The sequence below is a fragment of the Meriones unguiculatus genome, chromosome 14, assembly GCF_030254825.1.
Source record: "Meriones unguiculatus strain TT.TT164.6M chromosome 14, Bangor_MerUng_6.1, whole genome shotgun sequence".
NCBI lineage: Eukaryota > Metazoa > Chordata > Mammalia > Rodentia > Muridae > Meriones > Meriones unguiculatus.
In genome coordinates, this window is record NC_083361.1 from 83,637,160 (window position 1) to 83,659,291 (window position 22,132).

Below are 22,132 nucleotides of genomic sequence, written 5' to 3' on the forward strand. Positions count from 1 at the left end.
TAACTACTTCCCCATTCACACAGCTTAATTTGCAGGCCAGAGGGACAGACCTACTACTATGCTTTTAGCAGCCCATACTTCCCCTTGCTGTGGTTTCACAGTGATATCTCTGGGAGTAGGCCAAGCCACCTCTCCTACGGCATAGCCATTCTCATTCACTGCTCATGGAAAGGGTTGGAGACAGAATGAATTCTTGCCCCTGTGCCTGGGCAAACAGAGCTGGTAGGACCAAGTGATGGGGGTAAAGGTTACTTTAGAATCTGTTACAGTGAGTTTGATCAGCGTCGGATTTAGGTGAGATCTAAGTGTTCAAGTTTAAACTTGGCCACCTTTCCCAAGTTAAGTTAACTTAACAGTTAAACACAGTAATAGAGAGGGACATTTTTAAAAATTAAACTTATTTAGTGTGTAAGTATATGTCATGACACGTTAGTTGAGGTCAGGGAACAACTGACCTCAAGAGGGTTGGTTCTCTCTTTCCGCCACATGGATCACATTCAAGGATTAAAGTCATGAGGCTTAGAGACATGTGCTTTAACATACTAAGTCATCTCACAAGCCCAGAAGAAGTTTAAACATGGTCATACTGGGAGAATAGATGAATCTGATGGTCCCCAAAGCATTTTGTACATACTGGCATGAGCTTAAAGCTTGAATAAGAATTGAAAGAGACAACACATTATCTGGCTGGTGTTTTTCTCAATTCTGGTTCTACACGATGGTTCAAGAAGTTCTTAATGCTTGAGGAGATTTGACCTGTGTCTGTAACACATTTGGCAAGCCACCAGCCAGGAGTTAAGAAGAGGATATAGATTTCATGAACTGGGGTTACAGGAAGTTGGAGCTGCCTGATGTGGGTACTGGGAAGTAAACCTGGGTCTTTTGCAAGAACAAAAAGTGCTCTTAACTCTCCCCATATTCTAGTCCTATAAAAACTTTATGAAACTGTTACAAGGTGGGGATATAATATTTGGGCAATCTGGATCTGTTCCTAGGTCATGGTTATTCATGTTTGGTTCCAGAATAAACTTAGTCCCTTTGTATAAACTTAGCCAGATCTGTGTTGTGTTGTGCATGCGTGTGTGCATGTGCCTGTGTTTCTGGGAATTGAACTTAGGGCTTCACACATGCATGATGGGTACGTACTCTACCCACTGAACTATCTTCCCAGCCCTATGTACGTATGTTTGGCACTAAACATGGTGCTCCAAGAATGATACCCTTTTACCAGAAGAGTAGCCTGGCTTGCTGTCAGGTACCCAAATGTGCCCACTCTGCCCAGCTGCTTAGTGTTACCTCCTCAAATAGATGCTATTAAGCTTTTCCAGGGAGTTGGAATTGCTTGGCTTAGGCCACAGTCGACTGGTTTATTTTGAGTTGATGCATAGGAAGCAGTTACGGTGCCACTGTGGCTGTTTTCAGGGCAGAACATTTGGTTTCATTTTGTTTTCAGAATGTTTGGTTGTTAACTTCCTAGCATCAGCCTTTTGTCTCTTTGCCACTCCTCTGTTGTCTGATTTACAAAAGAATATTTCCAAAGTTGTCATTTGGTATCCCAGATGGTTTTGTTTCATAACTGTGCAAATTCAACTTATTATTTAAAAATTAGATAAATATAACTAAAGATAATTTTATTTTATGCTTCCCAAAATAGGGAAATTTCTGTCTCTCTCTCTCTCTCTCTCTCTCTCTCTCCCCCCCCCCTCTCTCTCACACACACACACACACACACACACAAACACACAATTGGAAAACCTGGGCAACAAGATCACAAATGGATAGCCTACTTTAATTGAAGTTTTAAAACATCTAAAGAAAAAACTGAAATTTTAATTTATAATTAATGAGAGTTTTAAAACTATATCTAAGGTAAATAAATGTTAAAATTAGTAAAAAAATTAATAAAAAACTTTAAAATTGTATAAGAACTAAAGACGAATTCTCAAAACAAACAAACAAAAAAAACCCTTAAGCGTTCTCAGGTTGTGTTTTTTCTCTATCAAAGAAAAGAACTGTTGCAGTCTATTTTAGGATAAAGCCTAAAGAGAAGAGACCCCATCCTAAAAACTCCCATCCTATCTAACTTCTTTACCTTGACGCTTTCTCCTCTCACTAGACCTTTCACCACCTCAACGAGGGAGTCTGAATTCTTCCGTATGAGTTCTATTTGCTGCCTGAAACCTGCTCTAATTGTGTCATGTCTGTTCATGGTAACTGTTTTCATGTAATCATCATAATTTTACATTCAGAAAGAACTAAATGACAAAAGTATGTGGCTATTTCATTCATACATTTAAGAAAACCCTACTTTATTATGTTTTTCTCTTAGCATGCTTAATTTCTTTCAAGTTTTATTTTATGTGTATGAGTGTTTTGTCTGCATGTATATGTATGCACCACATTTATGACTGGTGCCCTCAGAGGTCAGAAGAGAGCATTGTATGCCCTGGAACTGGAGTTATGAATGGTTGTGAGCCACCTCTGGGTGCTGGGAATTGAACCCAGGTCCTCTGCAAGTGCAACAAGTGTTCCTAATTGCTGAGCTATCACTCCACCCAACTGCCATCCTAATTTAAAACATGTAAGTAAACATGAATGTCTAAGAGATACGTAAAAAGGCCTAATAAGTACACACTGCCTTATAATAAATAGGGACCATTAACTCCCTGAACTTATTAAAATTATACTTTTTGCCTAACAAATGTTTCATGAAACTTTAAAATGCTACTTGTATATATAAGATGAACAACAATAATTGGTGTCACAAAACAAAAGCTCTATTAAGCTACTAAATCTTATACTGGATTCACAGATTTTCTTCCAAAATCAGTTCTGAGAAAGATTAAAATTTTATTTCATTTTTTAAATCAAGGTAAACAAAAATAAAACAGCATCAAAATGATTTATGTTGATCCAATTTTCTGAATGTTGAGTTAAGAATTCTTCTGTTGAGCCATGTGGTGCATGCCTGTAATCACTGCACTCAGGGAGGCAGAAGTAGGCAGATCTCTGTGAGTTTGAGACCAGCTTGGTCTACAAAGCAAATCTAGGACAGCTCGGGCTTGATAAAAAAAATAAAAAATAAAAAAAATTCTTCTGTTGGACTGATTCCTTCATAGGATTGTTCTTAGTGTACAAGTGATTGATGAATGTAAGATTTCAGGTAAGGCTGAGATACATCTAGAATGATGGTTATGTTTGCCAAAGATCTTTAAATTGAACTTCCTTTCCATAATGAAAATTATAGGAGTTATAATACCATCAAGCAGTAACATCAGAGTGGGTGTACTTTCCCTGTATGTTATAAAAAGGACATACTATTAAGTCTTACCAAAAAAGGAAAGTCTCTCTTATTTTGGTTACAACTCAGCACATTGCTAGAATCTTATTTCTCAGAAGATACAGGACAGAGACATTACACTGTGTCTGACACTTGGCTAAAAAGGGCACTGGATGTTTGGAGACAGGATGTAGACTGTAGAGGTTACTCTAAGGATACCAGTGTCCATAAGGCACAAGTCTCCACAGCCTCAAGAACCTTAGAGACAAGGCCACCTACACCTAGAAGTCACTCAAAGGATGAAGGACTTAAACGATCTCTTTAGAAAACAAACAGGATGCTTTAACTTCACAAAGGAAAAGATAAACTCTATTACAAATCTATCAGTACTTATAACCTTATGTTTTGGTTTTTTATTTTATTTTTTTCTTTTGGCACAGTTGGTACTCAATGGATACAGTCCCATGCTATCTTCCCTTTAATCCATTCCACTACTAGATTTTTTTTTTTTCTAAAAAATTGTTCTTTTGCATTTTGCCATGATTTTAATGCATAACCACCATTTGGGTATTTTTTTGTTTGTGGGTTTTTTGTTGTTGTTTTTAACAGTTTCAAGGATTATATCCATAACAATTTACACAAGCATAGCTATGGTTTTCCTCACTCTGGTCCTTTCTGGGGCCATTGGTTGGGTTGGCAGAGTCATATTTTTCTTGCTTAGATTCTTACACTGACATTTTAAAAAATGTATTTAGTTTAGGTGCATGGATGCTTTGCTTCCATATGTATGTGCATGCCCCACATGCATGTCTGGTGTCTGCAGATGTCAGAAAAGATCATTAGAACCTTAGAAACTGCAGTTATGGATTTTTGTGAACTACCATGTGGCTGATAAGAATCAGACCTAGGGCCCCTGCAAGAGTAGTTAATGCTCTTAACTGCTAAACCATCTCTCCAGAAAAAAAATTCTTGCATTTTTTTAATCACATAAAATTTATGTCTTCTAGGATATGACAGTTTCAAACTTAACTCATTATAATACAGGGATCAAACCAACTCCCACAACAAAAACTCCAAAGCCTTCTCTCCAACCAACAGATAAAATAGGAAGACAGTTTTAGTCTCTCTTTGGTAAGGATTACACCCTTCATTAGCATGGAAATTATACAAACTATATTATCTCCCTTTAGCTCCTCAAAAAAGATTTTTGGAACCACAGCTCTGAGGATGGGGGGTAAAGTGAGGTAGGAGAATAGGATGCTCTAGAGGCCAACAAACAAAAACCAACCTAAAGGAAGACTGGTTTCTTATACACTCAAATACAAATTTGCCTCACAATGAGATTTTACTGCTATTACTTAGTACTCTAAGTCCTAGATGTTGCAAAAGTTACAAGTTAGCACTGCTTCAACCCTTGTATTTCTTCTCCTCAAAAAAAAAAAAAAAAAAAAGAAAAAAGAAAAAAAAAGAAGGAGTGAACCCCTATGCATAACAAAACAATGTGCTTTAGAAAGCCCTACCTTCTCTAATTGCAGAAAAGATGGAGGGTATGGAAATGGCCTATAAAGGGTGGAGTTTCTCTTGGCCAGGGCCGTGGACACCCTTCCCAGTCTTTGGACCCACTCCCATTCTGGGGAACATTTTTCTTTTATCCTAATAAAAGGTCTCTATTTCTATCACTACCCATATGTCCCTGGTCCAGTTCTTGTTCCAGGACACAAGAACCTTGGAATCTCACTGCATGTATTGTGGACTCTGATCCACACCTGTAATGGAAGTACAACTTAGGTTCTTTTAGGTTTATGTTTGGTGTGTCTTGCTTTCCTAAAAGGTGTGTTTGTTTAATGGCCATCCGGGATGCTAAAGGAAGGAAACTAGTACTTGGGCTTTAAAAATGCCAGTGAGCAAAGGAAACATTTTTTGTTTTAAAAATATACCAAGGCTACTTAACGAATCAAACCTTTTTTTTCTTCCTTTCTTTCTTTATTTTTGAGACACAGTTTCACTATGTACCCCTGCCTGGCCTGGAACTATGTTAGGCCAGGCTGGCCTTAAATTCACAGAGGTCTGCCTACCTTTGCCTTTTGAGTGCTTGGATTAAAGGCATGCATCACCCTGCTAGGCTAAGACTACTCAGATTGAAGATTGAAAAAAAAATGAGAAGTTTTTTAAAAACCAATTTTACATGAAAAAAAAAAACAAAAAAACAAAACAAAACAAAAAAAAAAAAACAAAACCAACCTACTTTTCTTTTGAAGCCATAGCTCAGGATGTAGTTAATAGATATATGATTCTTCATTTACTGTTTGTGAGAATCAATTCAATTTCTTATAGACTCAAATCCAAACTGGAGCCGTTTGCCTCACAATGAGATTTTACTGCTATTACTTAGTACTCTAAGTCTAGATGTTGCAAACGTTACAAGTCAGCACTGTTTCAACCCTTGTATTTCTTCTCCTCAAAAAATGAAGGAGTAAATATTTTAGTACAGTTCATGCAGAACAGTCCTGACCATTTTACTTCTAGTTAACTTATGTGCCAGGGTATAGCCTTGACTTCTCTGAGAACTGGAAAATACTACATAATGCAAAAAGTGAAAATTTTACAACTTTCCCTGATAACTTTACTTAAACTATGCTGGCATACAGAATATGGGTAGGCTAGACCACCAGTTAATTTTGCTAGACACAAAAAGAATAATTTGAAGATCAAAGAAAGCAAAACACGAGCGTTAAACTGGTGAGAGGGGCCACGTTCCACAGGTGCCATAGAGAGCTTCTGAGGGGATGTTACACGGCCCACCCCTTGGATTGGCTATTGCCACAAAGCCCAAGACAAATTCTTGGAGGTAATGAGAACAGAGCCCACTCACTGGCAGGTCGGAGTTTGCTTATAGCACTCCAGCTAGCACCAAGGCAGACAGTGAGGAGCCACCTAGAAACCCACAGCCAGGACTTCCCCTTCTTTATAATATTGGAAAACCATCTGTGACGTTCTAAGTCAAAGCTGACACAACTAAGTGCTGGCTCACAATCAACCATCTGGATTTTGGATTTTGCCAGTCCTTAATGACTTTGTTCAATATTTAATCAAAATTAATAAAGGTATAATTAATATGCTACTCTTGTAAAAAAATAAAAAATATTAATTTTCCATAAATGACCAGCGCAAACTGTTAACGTGTTAAGAAAAGCCCAACCTTTCCACCATTCTAGAATATAAATATACACTATCTGTTTCTCTGTAAGCATCTTAGGTCCAGAACAAATGAGATAAAGCCAGGAGATAAACACCCAATAGACCAATTGCTCATTCTCTGTGTAGCTGAGTCATTCCTCTCTTTTGATGGGCATGTTGTCTTTGAATGGACAAGTCTTTGGGGATTTCTTGACCATCTCGCCAGAACCACAGTAGGTGCTTTGTGTTTTCTTGGTAAAACAATTCATCAGTGCTTCCTCTGAGGTTCAAACATGATCACTGGCCAGATTCCAAAGAGAAACTGTAGAAACAAGTGAGGACAAAGTGAGAGAGGGAAAGATTATTCTATGCTGAAAAGAAATGAGGAAGAACAATCCCTGGAGTCTGGGTGTAACAAATGTTAGGTTTGTTACTGTCAGTCGCCTGAACATACAGCAAGGGCCTCCTGACTTGCATCAAAACTACTTTCACTTAATGTATTTAAATGTATTTAAGCATCCACTTTGTCAAGCATAGAAGTAGGCATTCAATCTGTATGTCTTAAAGGAAATTTAGGTATGTGTGTTTATGTGTGTGTGTATGTGTGCATGTGTGTATGTAAATGCAGTGCTGTGGAGGCCAGAAGAGGGTATTGGGTACCCTAGAGCAGGAGTCAGAGGTGGTAATGAAGCACCTGACATGGGTACCGGGAATGGATATTGGGTCCTGTGAAACAGCAGGACGTATTTTTACTGCTTAGCCATCTCTCCGGCTCCTTAATTTCCAATTCTTAAAATAATGCTTTTTATTACATAAAATAATTATTATGTAAATTATTATATGTAATTATTATATAAATAAAATAATGTAAACAGCTCCATTTTGTCGAAGTAACTCAGGCTTAAAGAAGAGGCTTGTCTAAGATCTCAAGAGTAGTAAACGGACAATGACCACTTCAGATTTGAGGTCTACTGTCTACTGCTTCCAAAGTCTGTGCTGCCCCTCTATTGTTCCATAGCTCTCTTCCATCTGTGAAATGGCTGTATCATTTAAGGGCCTGAATTAGTTCACCATTCACTACCACATCTTGTCTACTTCTTACATCTGCTGCCTCTTACATCTGTTTGACCTTCTCAAGACTACCACCACCCTACCCTTTACCACATACACTTACCTTCACTTTTGGCCTGTACCTCAGGTAAAGTGTTCTTGTATATAAACTGAAATAAAAGTGGAAAAATTTCTCAGACAAATCAACTCATAGCCTCTAATTTCAGGATGTTTGTAGTTTAGAATCTAGCATGACATTTTAATTCCCCATATGATTGGTATCACAATTCCATCTTTGAAAATGCAGCTGTAAGCATTAATTAAATAAAGGTATGAGAAATGCAGAGAGGTAACAGGTGTTTTGGTGTCTCTCTTTTAAGTAATTCTCTCTGGGAGGTGAGATTAAATCAGCACATATGACAAACATTGCTGGATTTGTCCCTGAAAGATAATAAGTTGTCTGTAACATAAAACATATATAGTTTTATGTATACTACACTATTTAAATGTATTCAAATAGTAATAAAATATATCATGACAACATATACAAAACCTAATTTTCTAGTATTTCAAATAAGAATACAAAACTCAAAAGAACCTACTAGTTAAATTTATAAAATTTAATATGACTATCCTACATTTTCCTGTCCTAAAGCTAGAACTGCAACAAACGACCGTTTAGATGTAACCTGGACATTGGCTAGTTGTAAGACTTTGAACTTGTTAATTGATGATATTTTTAAGTATTTATCCAACAAAAAGCCTAGACAATTGCTTTTAGCAGAAAGTTTGTTAGCATAGTCTAGGCTGACATTAATGCAAAGGTGGGTGTGGTGGCAGTTTCCTGTAACCCTGGTACTCATTAGAGGAAAGCAGGAGGGCCTTGAGTTTGAGGCCAACCTGCAATAATTTCAGGCCATCATTAGTCTACATAGTGAGAGCATTAGCCACCACAGGGATACAATACTGGGAGTCTCCAGAGAACCTGCCCAGCCCATGGACTGACTGTAAAGCCAAGTGTGTCCAGCTGAGACTCTTGTTACCCAAAGAAGCTACTAAAATGAAGACAGCTTTAGTGAATCTTGACTAGGAGTCCAATATAGGTGCCTCTTGGGCATAAACTATAGCAAAGATGAGTGTCTACAAGCTAAAGTAGGCCCTTCCCTACCTATGTCTATCATTGACCATCTACAAGTTTTGAGAGCATATAAAGAAGCTGTTCTAAGGCTTGCTCTATTTCTTTTTCCTGTTTTTTTCTGCCTCTGTGCATCCTCCTTTTACTTCACTTTTAGTGGTATTTCCACTTTAATATATATATGTTTAAAAAGCAAGACTCGTATTTTCACTCCCTCTCCTCCTCTTCTTGGTATTTTGAGGAAGGGTTATATGTAGTTCAGACTTGCTTGCAATTCACTATGTGGATGAGGACGCCTGATCTTGAACTTCTAATCATCTAGCCTCTATCTCAAGTGCCACTATGCCCCATTTTATGTGGTGCTGGGGACAGAACCAAGGCTTTGTGCATGCTAAGCAAGTATCCAACAACTGAGCTACATTCATATCTTTCTTGCCCTTTTTGCCACTGTTTCCCTCCTTTCTACTATATTATATACTTTTACTTTACCGAATTTTTAAAGCTTTTATATTTTTATTTTTTTATCTCCCTTCTTACATTTATCTAATTTTATTTTCAAACTTTGAATAATGGGAACTCTCTTGTTGCTGTTTTGAGACAGGTTATTATGTAAACAAAGCTGGTCTCAAACTCACCAGGTACAGCTGAGAATGACCTCTGAACTCTCAAACTCCTGATCATTCTGCATCTGCTTCCCAAGGACTGGGATTACAGGTGTGTGCCACTGTGCTCAGCTCGGTTTTTTGTTTGTTTGTTTTCCTTTTTCTGACCTCTTAATCTTTTTCCTGTTCTTTTTTTTTAAATCATAGAAAAATGTACTCTGCTTTTAATTTTGTAAAACTTGTTTCCTTTGCTACCTTAAATTTTTGCTCAGATATGCATGCAGACATATCAATTATTTAAGGACCATTGATTTAAAACGCATCATACAAGGCTGAATGGACTGAGGTAAAAGAAACTAAGGTATTGTCAAAGCTTTACATTAATAAATGGCCATCTTTTTACAACATTCCAGATAAACGAATGGAGACCTAGAAATCTTCAGTCACTTGCCCTAAACCTGAAGGTTTAACTAATTAAAGTCTGTCCTTTCTGACTTTCTTTCCCTTAGTCATTCTCTCCTGGATCCCAGAAACAACAGTTCTGATCAATAGGCCTTATCTATAAACAACTTGTGATGATTTGAAACTAGACTCCCAACCCCAGCTCTGCATGGCCATCTGAAGTTAATAATAAGATCAAGATTGCTTACCTATGCATGTTTCTTGATCCTATTACCACTTTTGTTCCTTCCCATTTAAAACGAGAAGGTCTTCAGGACCTCAAAGATTGAACTGAAGACACTGGGTCTTGTGGTACTTTCTGCCTATAGCTGTAATGAATATAGTCTATAACATCTTTACAAAGATGCTATACCATACCAGAGATCTCCAATGAACAGCCATAGTACTCCACAAGACTAAGGCACCCTCCTAAATCAACATAAGACACTTCTTCTAAGCAGGTTATTAATAATTAATAACATTTAAGCTATAGCCCTGATTTCCATTTTAATTGTCCCAAGGATTTCCTTTTCTTTCTGTGCTAGGCTCTTACCCAGGCACACGTACCAACATGCTGTACCTTAACAAGTTTGTTTTCCCCAGCTACAATAGTTCCTCAGTTTTGTTTCTCATGCACTTGCTGGTCTTAAAAAAACATGGTTTTCATTCTGTAGAATGACCTTCAGCCTCCATCAATTTTCCCTCTAGATAGATCAGACCAAAGCCATGAATTTTTGGTTTAAAGAAAATTTTCTTTTCTTTTCCTTTTTTCTTTCCTCCTCCTCCTTCTCCTCCTCTTCTTTTTCTTTTTCTTCTTTTGTTTTTGACAGGGTTTCTCTGTGAAGTCCTGGCTGTCTTAAAACTTGCTCTTTACACCAGGCTGGCCTTAAACTTGGAAATCCGCCTGCCTTTGCCTTCTGAGTGCTGCGATTAAAGGCATGCACCACCACTGCCTGGCTTCTTTTTTCTTTTAATAGTTCAGTTTGTTCCCAAGAAGAATCTAAGGCTAAGTGTGCTATTGGTGAAAGATCAGAACGTATACATTCATCCATTAAGGAGTGTTACATACTAAGAGCAGACTACAGGCCAGGGGTTACTCTGCACATTTGGAAAGTGCCAATGAATAGGTAAGCCCCTGATCCGGATGAACTTAACCAGAATTTCGGACAAAAACAAGTAAATGCAAATATAACTTGTCATAAACACTTTGAAGGGATAGTTCAGCAGTTAAGAGCACTGGTGGCAGACTGGAGAGATGGCTCAGTGGTTAAGAGCACTGTCTGCTCTTCCAGAGGACCTGGGTTCAATTCCCAGCACCCACATGGCAGCTCACAACTGCTGTAATGCTGATTCCAAGCGCTCTGACACCTTCACACTAATGCACATAAGAGAAAATCAAATAAACCATTAAAAAAAAAAAAGAGCACTGGTGACTCATAATCATCTGTTGCTCTAGTTCCAGGGTATCTGATGTCCTCTTCTGGCCTTTTGAAGGTACCAGGCACACACATGGCACACAGAAATACATGTAGGCAAACCATATAAAACATAAATAAATAAAATTTTTAGAAACAAACAAACAAATGAATAATGATTTGAAGAAATATAAGGTCTCCTAAGCGGGAAAAGAGTGATACGTAGGCCTGACTGGATGGGTGACCAGTGAGAACTTAAAGTCCATTTTTGCCGTAAGTGTCTAATCCTAAGAAGTCTCCTTAAAGGGAGCAAAGGGGGCAAAGCGATAAGCAACTTACTTCTTGAAAAGGGTCCCCCTGCCCCTGGAAGGTCCAGACTGAAAACTCTGAGATCACATACCATCACTCCCTGTTGCCACTCATCAAGGCTTGGGTATAACTGGGTTTCTTGGATACTAGTCAGCTGTGAGCCATTCACTTTCAGAATATATACGATAGAATCCCCAATTATCAGCAGCTCCATGACCCCATACACATGACAAAAATGTAGGAAAGGATTTCTTATGGTCACCAAATGGCAAAGGCAACACTGGAATATAAATCCTGATTCTGTCTCCAACATTTTATATTTACACCTTCTCACTTGATGTCAAAAAAGTAACATTCTTCCCATGCTAGGTTAAAAGCCTTTTTCTTACCTGAAAAGGATGTGAAGATAAGAACCCAGGCCAGTTAAAATATGCCACCATGCATGAAACTGTGTTGTAACACCTAAGAGAGGGTGCACTCTCTTTCGAAAGTTCCTGTGTGGAGAAGGGGGAAACCACAATGTTACAATTGAAGATATACTGGTGCTGATATTACATTTTGAAATATTCTAAAATACAGTAGTTATTTAATTTCTTTATATCTACTTTTCTAAAAGTGTATTGTGAAAAACAGTATTTCCAGAAGTTTTATGAAGAAATGACTCAAATTAATGTATAAAACAATTTATTGACAGATTATTTTAGTGCATATTAATTAAAGGCCTTGAAAAGTCTTACCATAGAATCTATCTTTTTGTTCCAGGTAACCACGGATCTATGGAAATTGTTTTTTAGGTAATACTTTATTACTACTCTGAAACAACTATTTCCTGGAATACACTATGAGAAACACTAATCCAGCCAGCCATCTGCTCAGGAAAGAATACGCACACATTTCCTTTCATCTCAGGATACCACTATACAGTCTATAAATTCCTTTCATTTCTATGGTTTCACATCTTAAGTGCTCCATTGAGGAAGCAGTCGTTAGCAAAACTATATATGGCAGGAACTTTAAAAAGGTAGATTAATTTAGGCCCCCAAGTTGACCCTAGTAGTTCAGGTGGGTCCCAAATTCTTTTGATTAAAGAAGTATATATCATACTAATATTTGTTAGAGAAGAACACCAATGTGAAATGCCAACCCGAGGCCATAATGTAGGAGGTGAGTGGATCAGATCCAGGGGATGACTACCCGCTTAGTACACATGTTCACTCTCTTAGGCATTCTGCTGGGTATTTCTAATTCAGAAGCATGTATTAAGATCTTGGTTTCTTACTCTTCTTTCCACCCCGGACCCCAGGGTTTCATGTAGCCTAGGCTAGCCTTCAAGTCCTGGAACTCCTGCCTACAGTGCTGGGATTACGGGCACACACCACCATATCCAGCCAGATCTCAGTGTCTGCTTAGATACAGGGAGTGCATTTACTCGTCTACATTTGCTTACACAACTTTTTACTGCAGGGATCTAAGCAAAATATGTATTTACTTAGCTACCTTTAAAGTCTCACATTTATATATGCATCTTTCTAATACAGGAATCTACAGAGAATGTCAGACATATGCAGAGGTATGCAAACTACGAGCCATTTGTGGTGGCACATGCTTGTAAGTCTACTACTGGGGAGATGGAGGCAGAATGATAAGGAATTCAAGATCATTCTTGGTTACTCAGTGATCTCAAGGCCAATGTGAGACCCTGTCTCAAAAAGAGTCACCCTCGTCAAAAATAAGAAAATAATAACACATCTATTATCAAGCTTCAATAATTATCAAATTATGCTAAATCCATGGTATCTGAACCTTTGTCTATGTCTCTCTCCCATATTACTTTGAGGAAAATTCTATATATTTTATATAGAATTTATGTATTTTCTATATTTAAATAGAATTTATATATATTTTATCACTAGATATTTCAGTAGATGCCACTAGAAAAACTTCTTTAAACCATAGTTACAATACTATTTTCACATCTAAAATATTAACAATAACCCTTTAGTATAAAATATGTAATTATTAATCAAGTAAACATTTGTTTATGCTTCCACAGTGAATCAAGATCACAAATGGCTAAAGCACTGTTAACCAATGGCCCCTACATTCCTTGCTTTTGTTTTTTGGTGTTGGCAATCCAACCCAGGGTCTCATGCATACTAGACAAGCACTCAAGCATCTGAACAATGCCTTTAATATTTCTCGTTAGTCTTACTGTTAGGTTATACTTCCCTCCTTCTCCCCTCCTGTAATTTATTTGCTACAGAGACCAGGACATTCAACTTCTAAGTTTCCAATAGTCTAAACCTTGCTGATTGGCAATTTCCTTCAAAAGTTTTACATGCATTTCAAATGCTTATTAAAAATCATTTGTGTTTACTCAATGAAGCAGACTAGACAGCTTTCCTTCCTTCCTTCCTTCCTTCCTTCCTTCCTTCCTTCCTTCCTTCCTTCCTTCCTTCCTTCCTTCCTTCCTTCCTTCCTTCCTTCCTTCCTTCCTTCTTTCTTTCTTTCTTTCTTTCTTTCTTTCTTTCTTTCTTTCTTTCTTGAGACAGGGTTTCTCCATGTAGCCCTAGATGTCCTGGAACTCACTCTGTAGACCAGGCTTGCCTTAAACTCACAAAGATCTGCCCGCCTCTGTCTCCCAACTACTGGGATTAATGGTATGTGCCACCATGCTGGCTTGTTGGGTAGTTTTCAAAGATACAGTAAATCTGTGATTAACTACATAGGTTTGTGATGCACACATAAAAAAAAAAAGATTATAAAATATTCTGAGGTTAAACCTTCAGGCAATTTAAATAAGTATTTCCAGAGTTTAATTTTACTGTGCTATACAATGTCAACATTGGTAAAAATTCATTTTAGGACACTTGTTTCTATACGCCTACAAATTCTCTGCTTAATATAATGCCGCCAAGATTGTTTCTAGGAATGAAAATATATCTTACCTCAGTGAATCACAAAAGATGTTATCTACATTCCACAATAAAAATCCCAATAAAAAGATAGTCAAGGATGTATAGCCTAGTCCTCTAAGCCATGGATAAACCCTGTGGAGAAAAGAGAAGCAACATGACAAATCTTCAAGTCACATCATGATCAGAAGAAAGAGCTGGAAGTCATTATTTTTGTGAGAAAGGAAAGTCCTCAGGAGACCAAGAGCAACTCATTTATTAACCTAATACCTTTGCCAATCCTATGTTACATACTTTAAAAAGATTTTTTGAGATGGGTCTTGCAATGTTGTCACTCAGGCTGGTCTCAAATTTAGGGGCTCCTGCAGTCCTCTTGCCTCAGCCTCCCAAGAAGCTGAGACTACAGCAGTTCACCACTGTGCCTGGACATTTCCTGAACACTTAGCTATTTAAATGTACTGAGAGAACATGACCCATCAAGACTGTTAAGTAAAAAAAAAAAGACTGCTAAGTATATGAAGTAGATAATCCAATATACTTGCCCAACAGTTTTTCAGTGGCGGGAAGAGGTAAGGGGAAGGGGGGTTTAGGGGAGGGTGGCTCCAGCAGGGGAGGGTGCTACCCTTGAAGAAGACTGAAGACGTCCTCCTCTAGTCAGGAACTGCCATCCACTTCAAGGGATGCACATGGAGCAGTGAGGAAGGGAACACCCGTATAGCCCGTGAAATCAGCCAAATCAACCCTGGTGATCAACTGGGTGACAAATGTCACAGCCAGATCAGCCTCTCATCCAGCAGCTAGCTGCTCTTCCAGAGGACCTGAGTTCAAGTCCTGGCATTCACATGGCAGCTCACAACTGTCTTTTCAAGGGATCTAACACATTCTCACACTGGCAAAACATCAATGCACGTTAAAAAAAAAAAAAAAAAAAAGGAATTACCATACATTGAATCACTTTCTTTGCCACACTGGCCTACACACACACACTCCTAAATCACAGAATATATACTGAGTTCTTAATGTGTCAGGCATAGTTCTAAGCATTTCAGTGGAAGGCAGTTAATATGAAAAGGCCCTGCTCTCAGGAAACTCACAGTATGGTTAGGCAAGAAATGAAAACAGTATTAGTTATGTTTTGAGGAAAAGTAATTGGGAGGTGATATAGAAGTGTTTGTTTGGATGGGGAACGTCTCTGTCAAATCTGCATGTATATACCTGTGAGGCAGGTATTTTTTGCTTCACTGCTGAAGAAGCCAAAAGGTAGTGAATTGCTTAAAATATAACAGCAGCTTATTCATTTTTTATAGCTTTAATAAAGTACAGTTATTTATTTGTTTGTTTGTTTTTTGAGACAGGGTCCTGCTAGATAGTCCTGGCTGGCCTGCAACTAGGCTGATCAGACTAATCTTGAACTTTTAACTATCTTCCTGCCTCTGCCTCCAACATACTAGGATTATAAGCATATACACCAGCATATCTGGTTTAGAACATACATATTTAAAAAGTACATCTAGGGACTAGAGAGAAGGCTCAATGTTAAGAGCACATACTGAGTTTGGTTCCCAGTATACATGTTAGGCAGCTCACAGCTACCTGTAATTCTAACATCAGTGATTCCAACACCATCTTCTAGCCTCTGAAGGTACTGTCACTTACTTGCCCATACTCACATACAGACACACCCACATAAACACAATTAAGAATAAAATAAATTTCAAAACATGTACATGTGAATCCAGGCTCAGTGGCTCACATCTCTAATCTCAGACTTGGGAGGCTGAGTCAGACAGATGCTGTGGTGGGAGGCTACCCTGGGCTGTGGGGAGAACCAGTCTCAGGAAGACAAAAACAAATTAACAGAAGGTACATGCAACTACCAGTGTGATAAAAAATAACGTATTTCAGAAAGCTAGAGTGGTATGGGGAGGGGGAGAGGGCAGGAAGACAGAGACTGAGGATGGAATCATACTAAGGGTTCCCCTTATTTGATGACTTCTTTCATTTGGTATTGATACTTCATAGCATATACATAGCACAATTTGTTTGGCTGTCCAAATGTTTTTTGTTTCCAGTTATTGACCATTACAAATAAAGCATCATGAACATTCCTAATTAAGACTGTGCACTTAAGTATAATTTCATTTCTCTTGGGTTAAAGGTAGGAAAGAAATGGCTTGATTGTATGAGATAAAATGCTCAGCTTTTCAAGACCCTGTTCAAGCATTATCTCCCTTTTTCCCTTTCCCATCTCTCATCCCTGGGAAGTCCCCCAGGCAGTGGGGTTAAGAGATGGTACTAATTTACACTCTACCAGCAAGGTACAAGTGGTTCCCGTTGTTCTGAATCCATGCACACCTGGCCTGTCTGTCCCTTTCATTTTAGCCATATCTCTAGTAGTACAGTGGTATTTCATCGTGGTTTTTTTATGTCATTTCCCCCCAAAAGTAATAAGGGGTATTGCTTTCTGTACTTATCTGTCATCCATGTATCTTCCTCAACATGGTATTTATTGTTTGAATTGTAAGAATCCTTTACAGATTTGGGATGTAAGCCCTCTGATGCATATATATATTGGAGATACTCTGCCTTTTGTTTTCTGAACAGTCTTTAAAAACCAAGTTTGTCATTTTTTTCAAGCCAAGTTCTTGCGAGGGTTGCCTAGCATGGCCTTGAGCTTGAGCTACAGGCTCACGTTATCCTCCTTGATTACTAGCTTGGCTTCTTGCTCGTGCTACATGGTCTGGCAAAAGTTTGTTAATCTTAGTTAACTTAAAACTTGAATTCATTATTTTTTCTTTATATTTTGTGTCCTAATAAATCTTTGACTAATTAAAGTTTGCAAAAACTTGTCCTGGAAGTTTAATAATTTTATCTTTTACATTTAGTGACATGACTCGTGTCTGTTGTACTTTTATAATGGGCTGAGAACACAGTTCATTTCCCTAGCAGGCATTTAGGGTGTGCAGTTGAAGGATACCTTCATTTATAAGACCAGGTATAGTGGCCCACACCTGCACCTGGGTGGCTAAGGCAGAGGTTCATACACTTGAAGTCAGTCTGGGCTACATACCAAGAGAAGCTCTGCTTCAAAAAAAGAACTAGTACAACTGGCTGAAAAGATCTTTTCTATTAAGTGACTGTCCCACATATTAATTGAAAATCAAGCCAGTATGGTATGTTAGTCTGCTTCAGATGTCTCATAGTCTATGCTTACCAGCTATAGTACAACAGCACCTTGCTGGTACAGTAGAATAAAGCAAGCTTTGAAGTTCTCCCCATCCTCTCTTTGGTGCTGAATGCAGGACCTTGTACATGCTAAGCACATACTCTACTATACCCCAAGCTCCAGACTGCTAATGCTGTTCTTATCTTTACAAACCATTCCATCCATTCTTGGTCTTTTGTAGCCTATGTAAATGTCAGAATCAAGTTTTACATTAAAAAAGAATTCTTTTATTACTTTATGTTTATGGGTGTTTTGCCGATGTGCATGCCTGTGCACAAAGTATGTGCCTGTTGCCAGCAGAGTCCAGAAAAAGACATCAGATCCCCTGAAACTGGAGTTACAGAGAGTTCTGAGCTATTATGTGGGTGGTGGAACTTAAACCTGGTTGTCTGGAAGAGCAGCAAGGGCTCTTAACCTCTGTGTCTGGCCTGGTTTGTTTGTTTTAAGACAAAGTCTCATAATGGAGCCCCAGTTGGCCTGGAGGCCTCTTATATTTTCTTTGTATTGTTTTGTTTTTCAAGACACGGTTTTTTTGTGTAACCCCAACTGTCCTAGCTCTGTAGACCTGGTTGTGCTCAAACACACAGAGATTCACCTGCCTCTTTCCCCCCAAAGCTGAAAACACCTGGAATTCTCTATGTGGACCTATGGTTAGCCTGCTTCCCCAGTGCTGTGACTGAAGGTATATACCTCTAACCTGTAAGGGAGTGGATCTCTCAATTTATGTAGTTCCTTTAGTTTCTCAGCAAAAAACTGTTGTTTTCAATGCACAGGTCTGGCACATGTTGGAAAACTGTCCAAGAATGGAGTCATGTGGGAAGAAGTCTGAGCATTTGTGAGAAAACTTCTAGAAAACAAGACAAGAGTTTCTTCAAAAACACATTGTTCTTGGAATGTTACCCCTTCCAGGTGTAACAGATAGGAATGAGCTTATTTCAGATTGTTTATTACAACTGGGTGTTGTTATTTGCTTATATGCCTCTATGGAAGAACAGGTTTTGCCACATGAGGCTTGTCCTTGTGATTGTACACTTTACTCTATGACTCTTCTTAACACTCAGAGTCTAAATTCTCTGATTCTCTGAATAAAGTTGGCTATTGCATGAGACTTTAGTTTGCCTCACTTATTCAGCTCCATCCTCCCAGGTCCCACCGCCTCTAGAGCAATAAACATACACACATTCATTACTTTTACTCTAAACATTTGATGTTGTTATACATTTACATTAAAAATATCCACTTTCTATTCATTCCCATTAATACGTAGGATAATTTCCCACCCTCCTCAGGCTAGAAGGATGGTTCAGTGGTTAAGAGCCCCTGCTGTTCTTCCAGATGACCCATGGCAGGTGGCTAGAAAGCACCTCCAACTCTAGTTCCAGAGGAATGCAATCCCTTCCCTGGCCTCCACGGCACCTGCGCTAATATGCACATACACACATGAACCTAGAAATAAAAATAAAGTAACTCTTAAAAAGAAATACATTTTCTTCTGAATCCTGACTAGCCTTCTATAATTGATTCATTTCACTCATTTCCACTAGGTTTTTTGTTGTTGTTGTTTTGTTTTGTTTTGTTTTTTACTAGCCTTTTGGGTACATTAGTCTTTTAGGTGATTTTTTTTTTTTTGGTACATTACCTATGTTATCCTCAAACATGTTAGGCAGGATTTCCATCAGCATAATTCTGAGTAAAATGATGATATTATAATAACCTTATTTATTCTAGATATTTTAAGAATTAAAAAAACTTCACATCTTTGGTATGGTATATGCTACAGAATTTATAGGCTAAGAAAATTCCTTTTTGCTACCGATTAGTAAGGTACTTTGTTTTTAGATTGTGAACATGTATTGAATTTTCTAGGATACTTTCTGTAAATCTACAAGCATATAGTTCTTTTTCTTTTTAAGATATGATAAATAGTAACAGATTTTTATTTTATTGTTTTAGCTGTAAATATTTGCGTTTACATGATTTATTTTCATGTCTTTATCTACGTTCACTTTTTGTGGCAGGGGCAGCCACGGAACTAAGGATAGCGTGGTACTCATAGCGGATGATGATCTTGAACTTCTGGTCCTCCTGTCTCGCTACCAAGCGCTGTGATTACAGGTATGTACTACAATCCCTGGCTTAGCGGTGGTTTTCTAAACTTACCATTGCCAATCTTCAGCTCTCAGGAGAAGAACAAAGCAAAATTCTTCAGTGGGGTGAAATGAATGTCTTTGGTTATCCAGGTAGCAGGGCACGAAGGAGAGAGCAAGAACTTCATCAGCACATGGTCCGTGCATGCTCAGTACAGACAAGATCATGGAGACACACTACCCATACAGCAGGGCATGGGAATAAAATACATAGAGTTCTCGAAATACTGTGTCTGATGTGATAAGGCTTCATTCCACACTGGCTGCCAGAATGGTATAAAGCTGTCATCTAAGAAGTCCTTCCCTTGAAACCTGTCTTCATCTCTCTCCTGGGTTACTACCTGTCTGGAATCCCATGCCTTCTTCCTGTTTGTATTATTCTCTTTTTGGTGAAACAAATTTTCTAATAGGAAGATGTTTCTGACCAACAATCTATTGAATTTAAATTTTTTGAAAACTTTAACATGAGAACATATTTTTCTCCATATTTTGATGCTAGTTTGGTTGACTACAGAATTCTAGGTTAGAATTCTTTCTTTGGAAATTCAATGGCACGTCTTCAAGTTTCTAATGTGGCTTTTGGAAATTCAAAGCCATTCTGATTCTACTCATATTTCCCATGCTGCTTATTCCTGCTATTGCCTGAAACCTGAAAACATTCTGTCATGCAAGGTGAGGTTCTTGGCTTAAGATTTGGCTTTCTAGGTCAATCTAATAATGTTACTAGAAATCTCTAGTTTTTAAGATATTTACTGACTCAAGGGGAGCGAAGGTGGAGTGCCGAGAGGACACTGTGTCTGATGAACAGGACAGCAGTCACTGAACACTGACCAACAAACCAAACTCTGGGCCCTAAAACACCAGCGATTGTGTTTCCCAGGTGAGAGGAAATCCCACAACCCCACAGTGTGGAAAGCAATCAGGTCCATTCTCAGGTCACCCAGCTAAATCCTGGAAGAGTTCCTGGGTTCCGGCAGGTGCTGAGTCACCAGCCCAGAGCTACACACCGGCGTGTGCTGATCACTGTCCCAGACTGAACTGTGGGCCCCACAACACCAGAGACTGGGATTTCCAGTTGAGAGAAAACCCCATGATGAAGGAAGCAATCGGGACCCATCTCAGGTCACCCTTGGACAATCCCTGGAAAAGGTCCTGGGCCGCCAGCCCAGAGCAGGGTGCTCAACCACCAGCCCTGTGACCTGCCTGTGTGCCTCACTCACCATCCCAGAAAGAACTGTGGGCCCCAGGGCACTAGAGACTGGATTTCTCTGTAGGGAGGAAACCCCAGGGTAAGGGAAACAGCAGGTTCAACCTCAGGGCAGTCAGCCGACTCCTCAGACTCAAAATTTCTGCGGAAAAGTTCCTGGATTCCTACAGGTGCCCAGTTGCCAGCCCGAAGCCACTTGCTTGCACCTGTGCGCTCTACTCACCATCCCAGACTGAACTGTGGACGCGAAAACACTACAGATTAGGTCTCCCTGTCAGGAGGAAACCCCACAGTAGGCGAAACATCAGGTCTTCCCTCAGGACACCCAGCTCTGGAAAAGTTTCTGGGCTTCTGCAGGCTCCAGGCTCTAGCCTCCAGCTGCATGCATGATTCCTTTGCTCACCTCCCATTGATTACCGCTTGGGTACTGGGGCACAGAGCTCCAACCTCAGACCTACAGAAGCCTGGGATCCATGGGATCAGCCCCAGACACTGCACCAAGGCACAACCTGTCTCCCTAGCTAAACGGACCAAACCGCGGGGCTCCCTGCTTCTTCAAGTGGGCTGCGCCCAGCAAACACAGTTTAAGAGCAGCAGCAGCAGCCCACTAAATTCAGAGCAAGAAACCCAGCAGCAGGGCAGCTGTCTCCAAGACTTCTCCTGGTGAGAGGAGAGCCTCCCTGACTACCAATGACCAGTTACCACACAGGTCCAAACACCTAAGGTGAGCTGTGGCAATTCCTGAGAAGCACTGGCCATTTCGTGACCATACCTAAAAAAGATGAGAAAGCCTCCTTCAGAAACAACCATCTTCCTGTCAAGGGGATTCTCCCCACCCCAGCACTCCAGGAGGTACCAGAAACTAACAGCCAACACCTGAGACAACCAGATGGATAGAGGCCAGTGTAAAAGCACAACCAACAAAAGCCAAAGCAATATAGCATCTGCAGAACCCAGCCATCCAGGGGCAAGCAGCCCTGGAGACCCTATCATAAATGAAATCCAAGAAGATGACCTTACATCTATGCTTATGAAGAGGATAATGGGGGGGGGCGCAAATAAAAAACGTAAAGAACTAGAGTAAGATAAAGTCAAACAGATTATGGCCATCCATAAAGAAATGGAGAAAGATAAAGTCCAACAGATATGGCCATCTATAAAAAAATACAGGAAGATGCAGCCAAACAGTTTGTGACCTTCAGAGAGGAAGTAATTAAGTCACTGAAAT

At 39.2% G+C, this 22,132-nt stretch overlaps 1 protein-coding gene across 1 annotated transcript in view; it reads right to left on the minus strand.

Annotated features, from left to right (window-relative positions):
- Positions 1-1,768: 1,768 nt before the first annotated feature.
- The window catches only part of Acer3 (alkaline ceramidase 3), a 79,185-nt gene continuing 58,821 nt past the window's right edge, over positions 1,769-22,132 (minus strand). The window contains exons 8-11 of the mRNA XM_021627093.2: positions 14,358-14,459; positions 11,799-11,903; positions 7,632-7,677; positions 1,769-6,779 (exon numbers count right to left, since the gene is read on the minus strand). Coding sequence (XP_021482768.1) covers positions 6,726-6,779; positions 7,632-7,677; positions 11,799-11,903; positions 14,358-14,459 — 307 coding nt within the window. The 3' untranslated portion in view covers positions 1,769-6,725. The remainder of the gene's footprint in view (positions 6,780-7,631; positions 7,678-11,798; positions 11,904-14,357; positions 14,460-22,132) is intronic.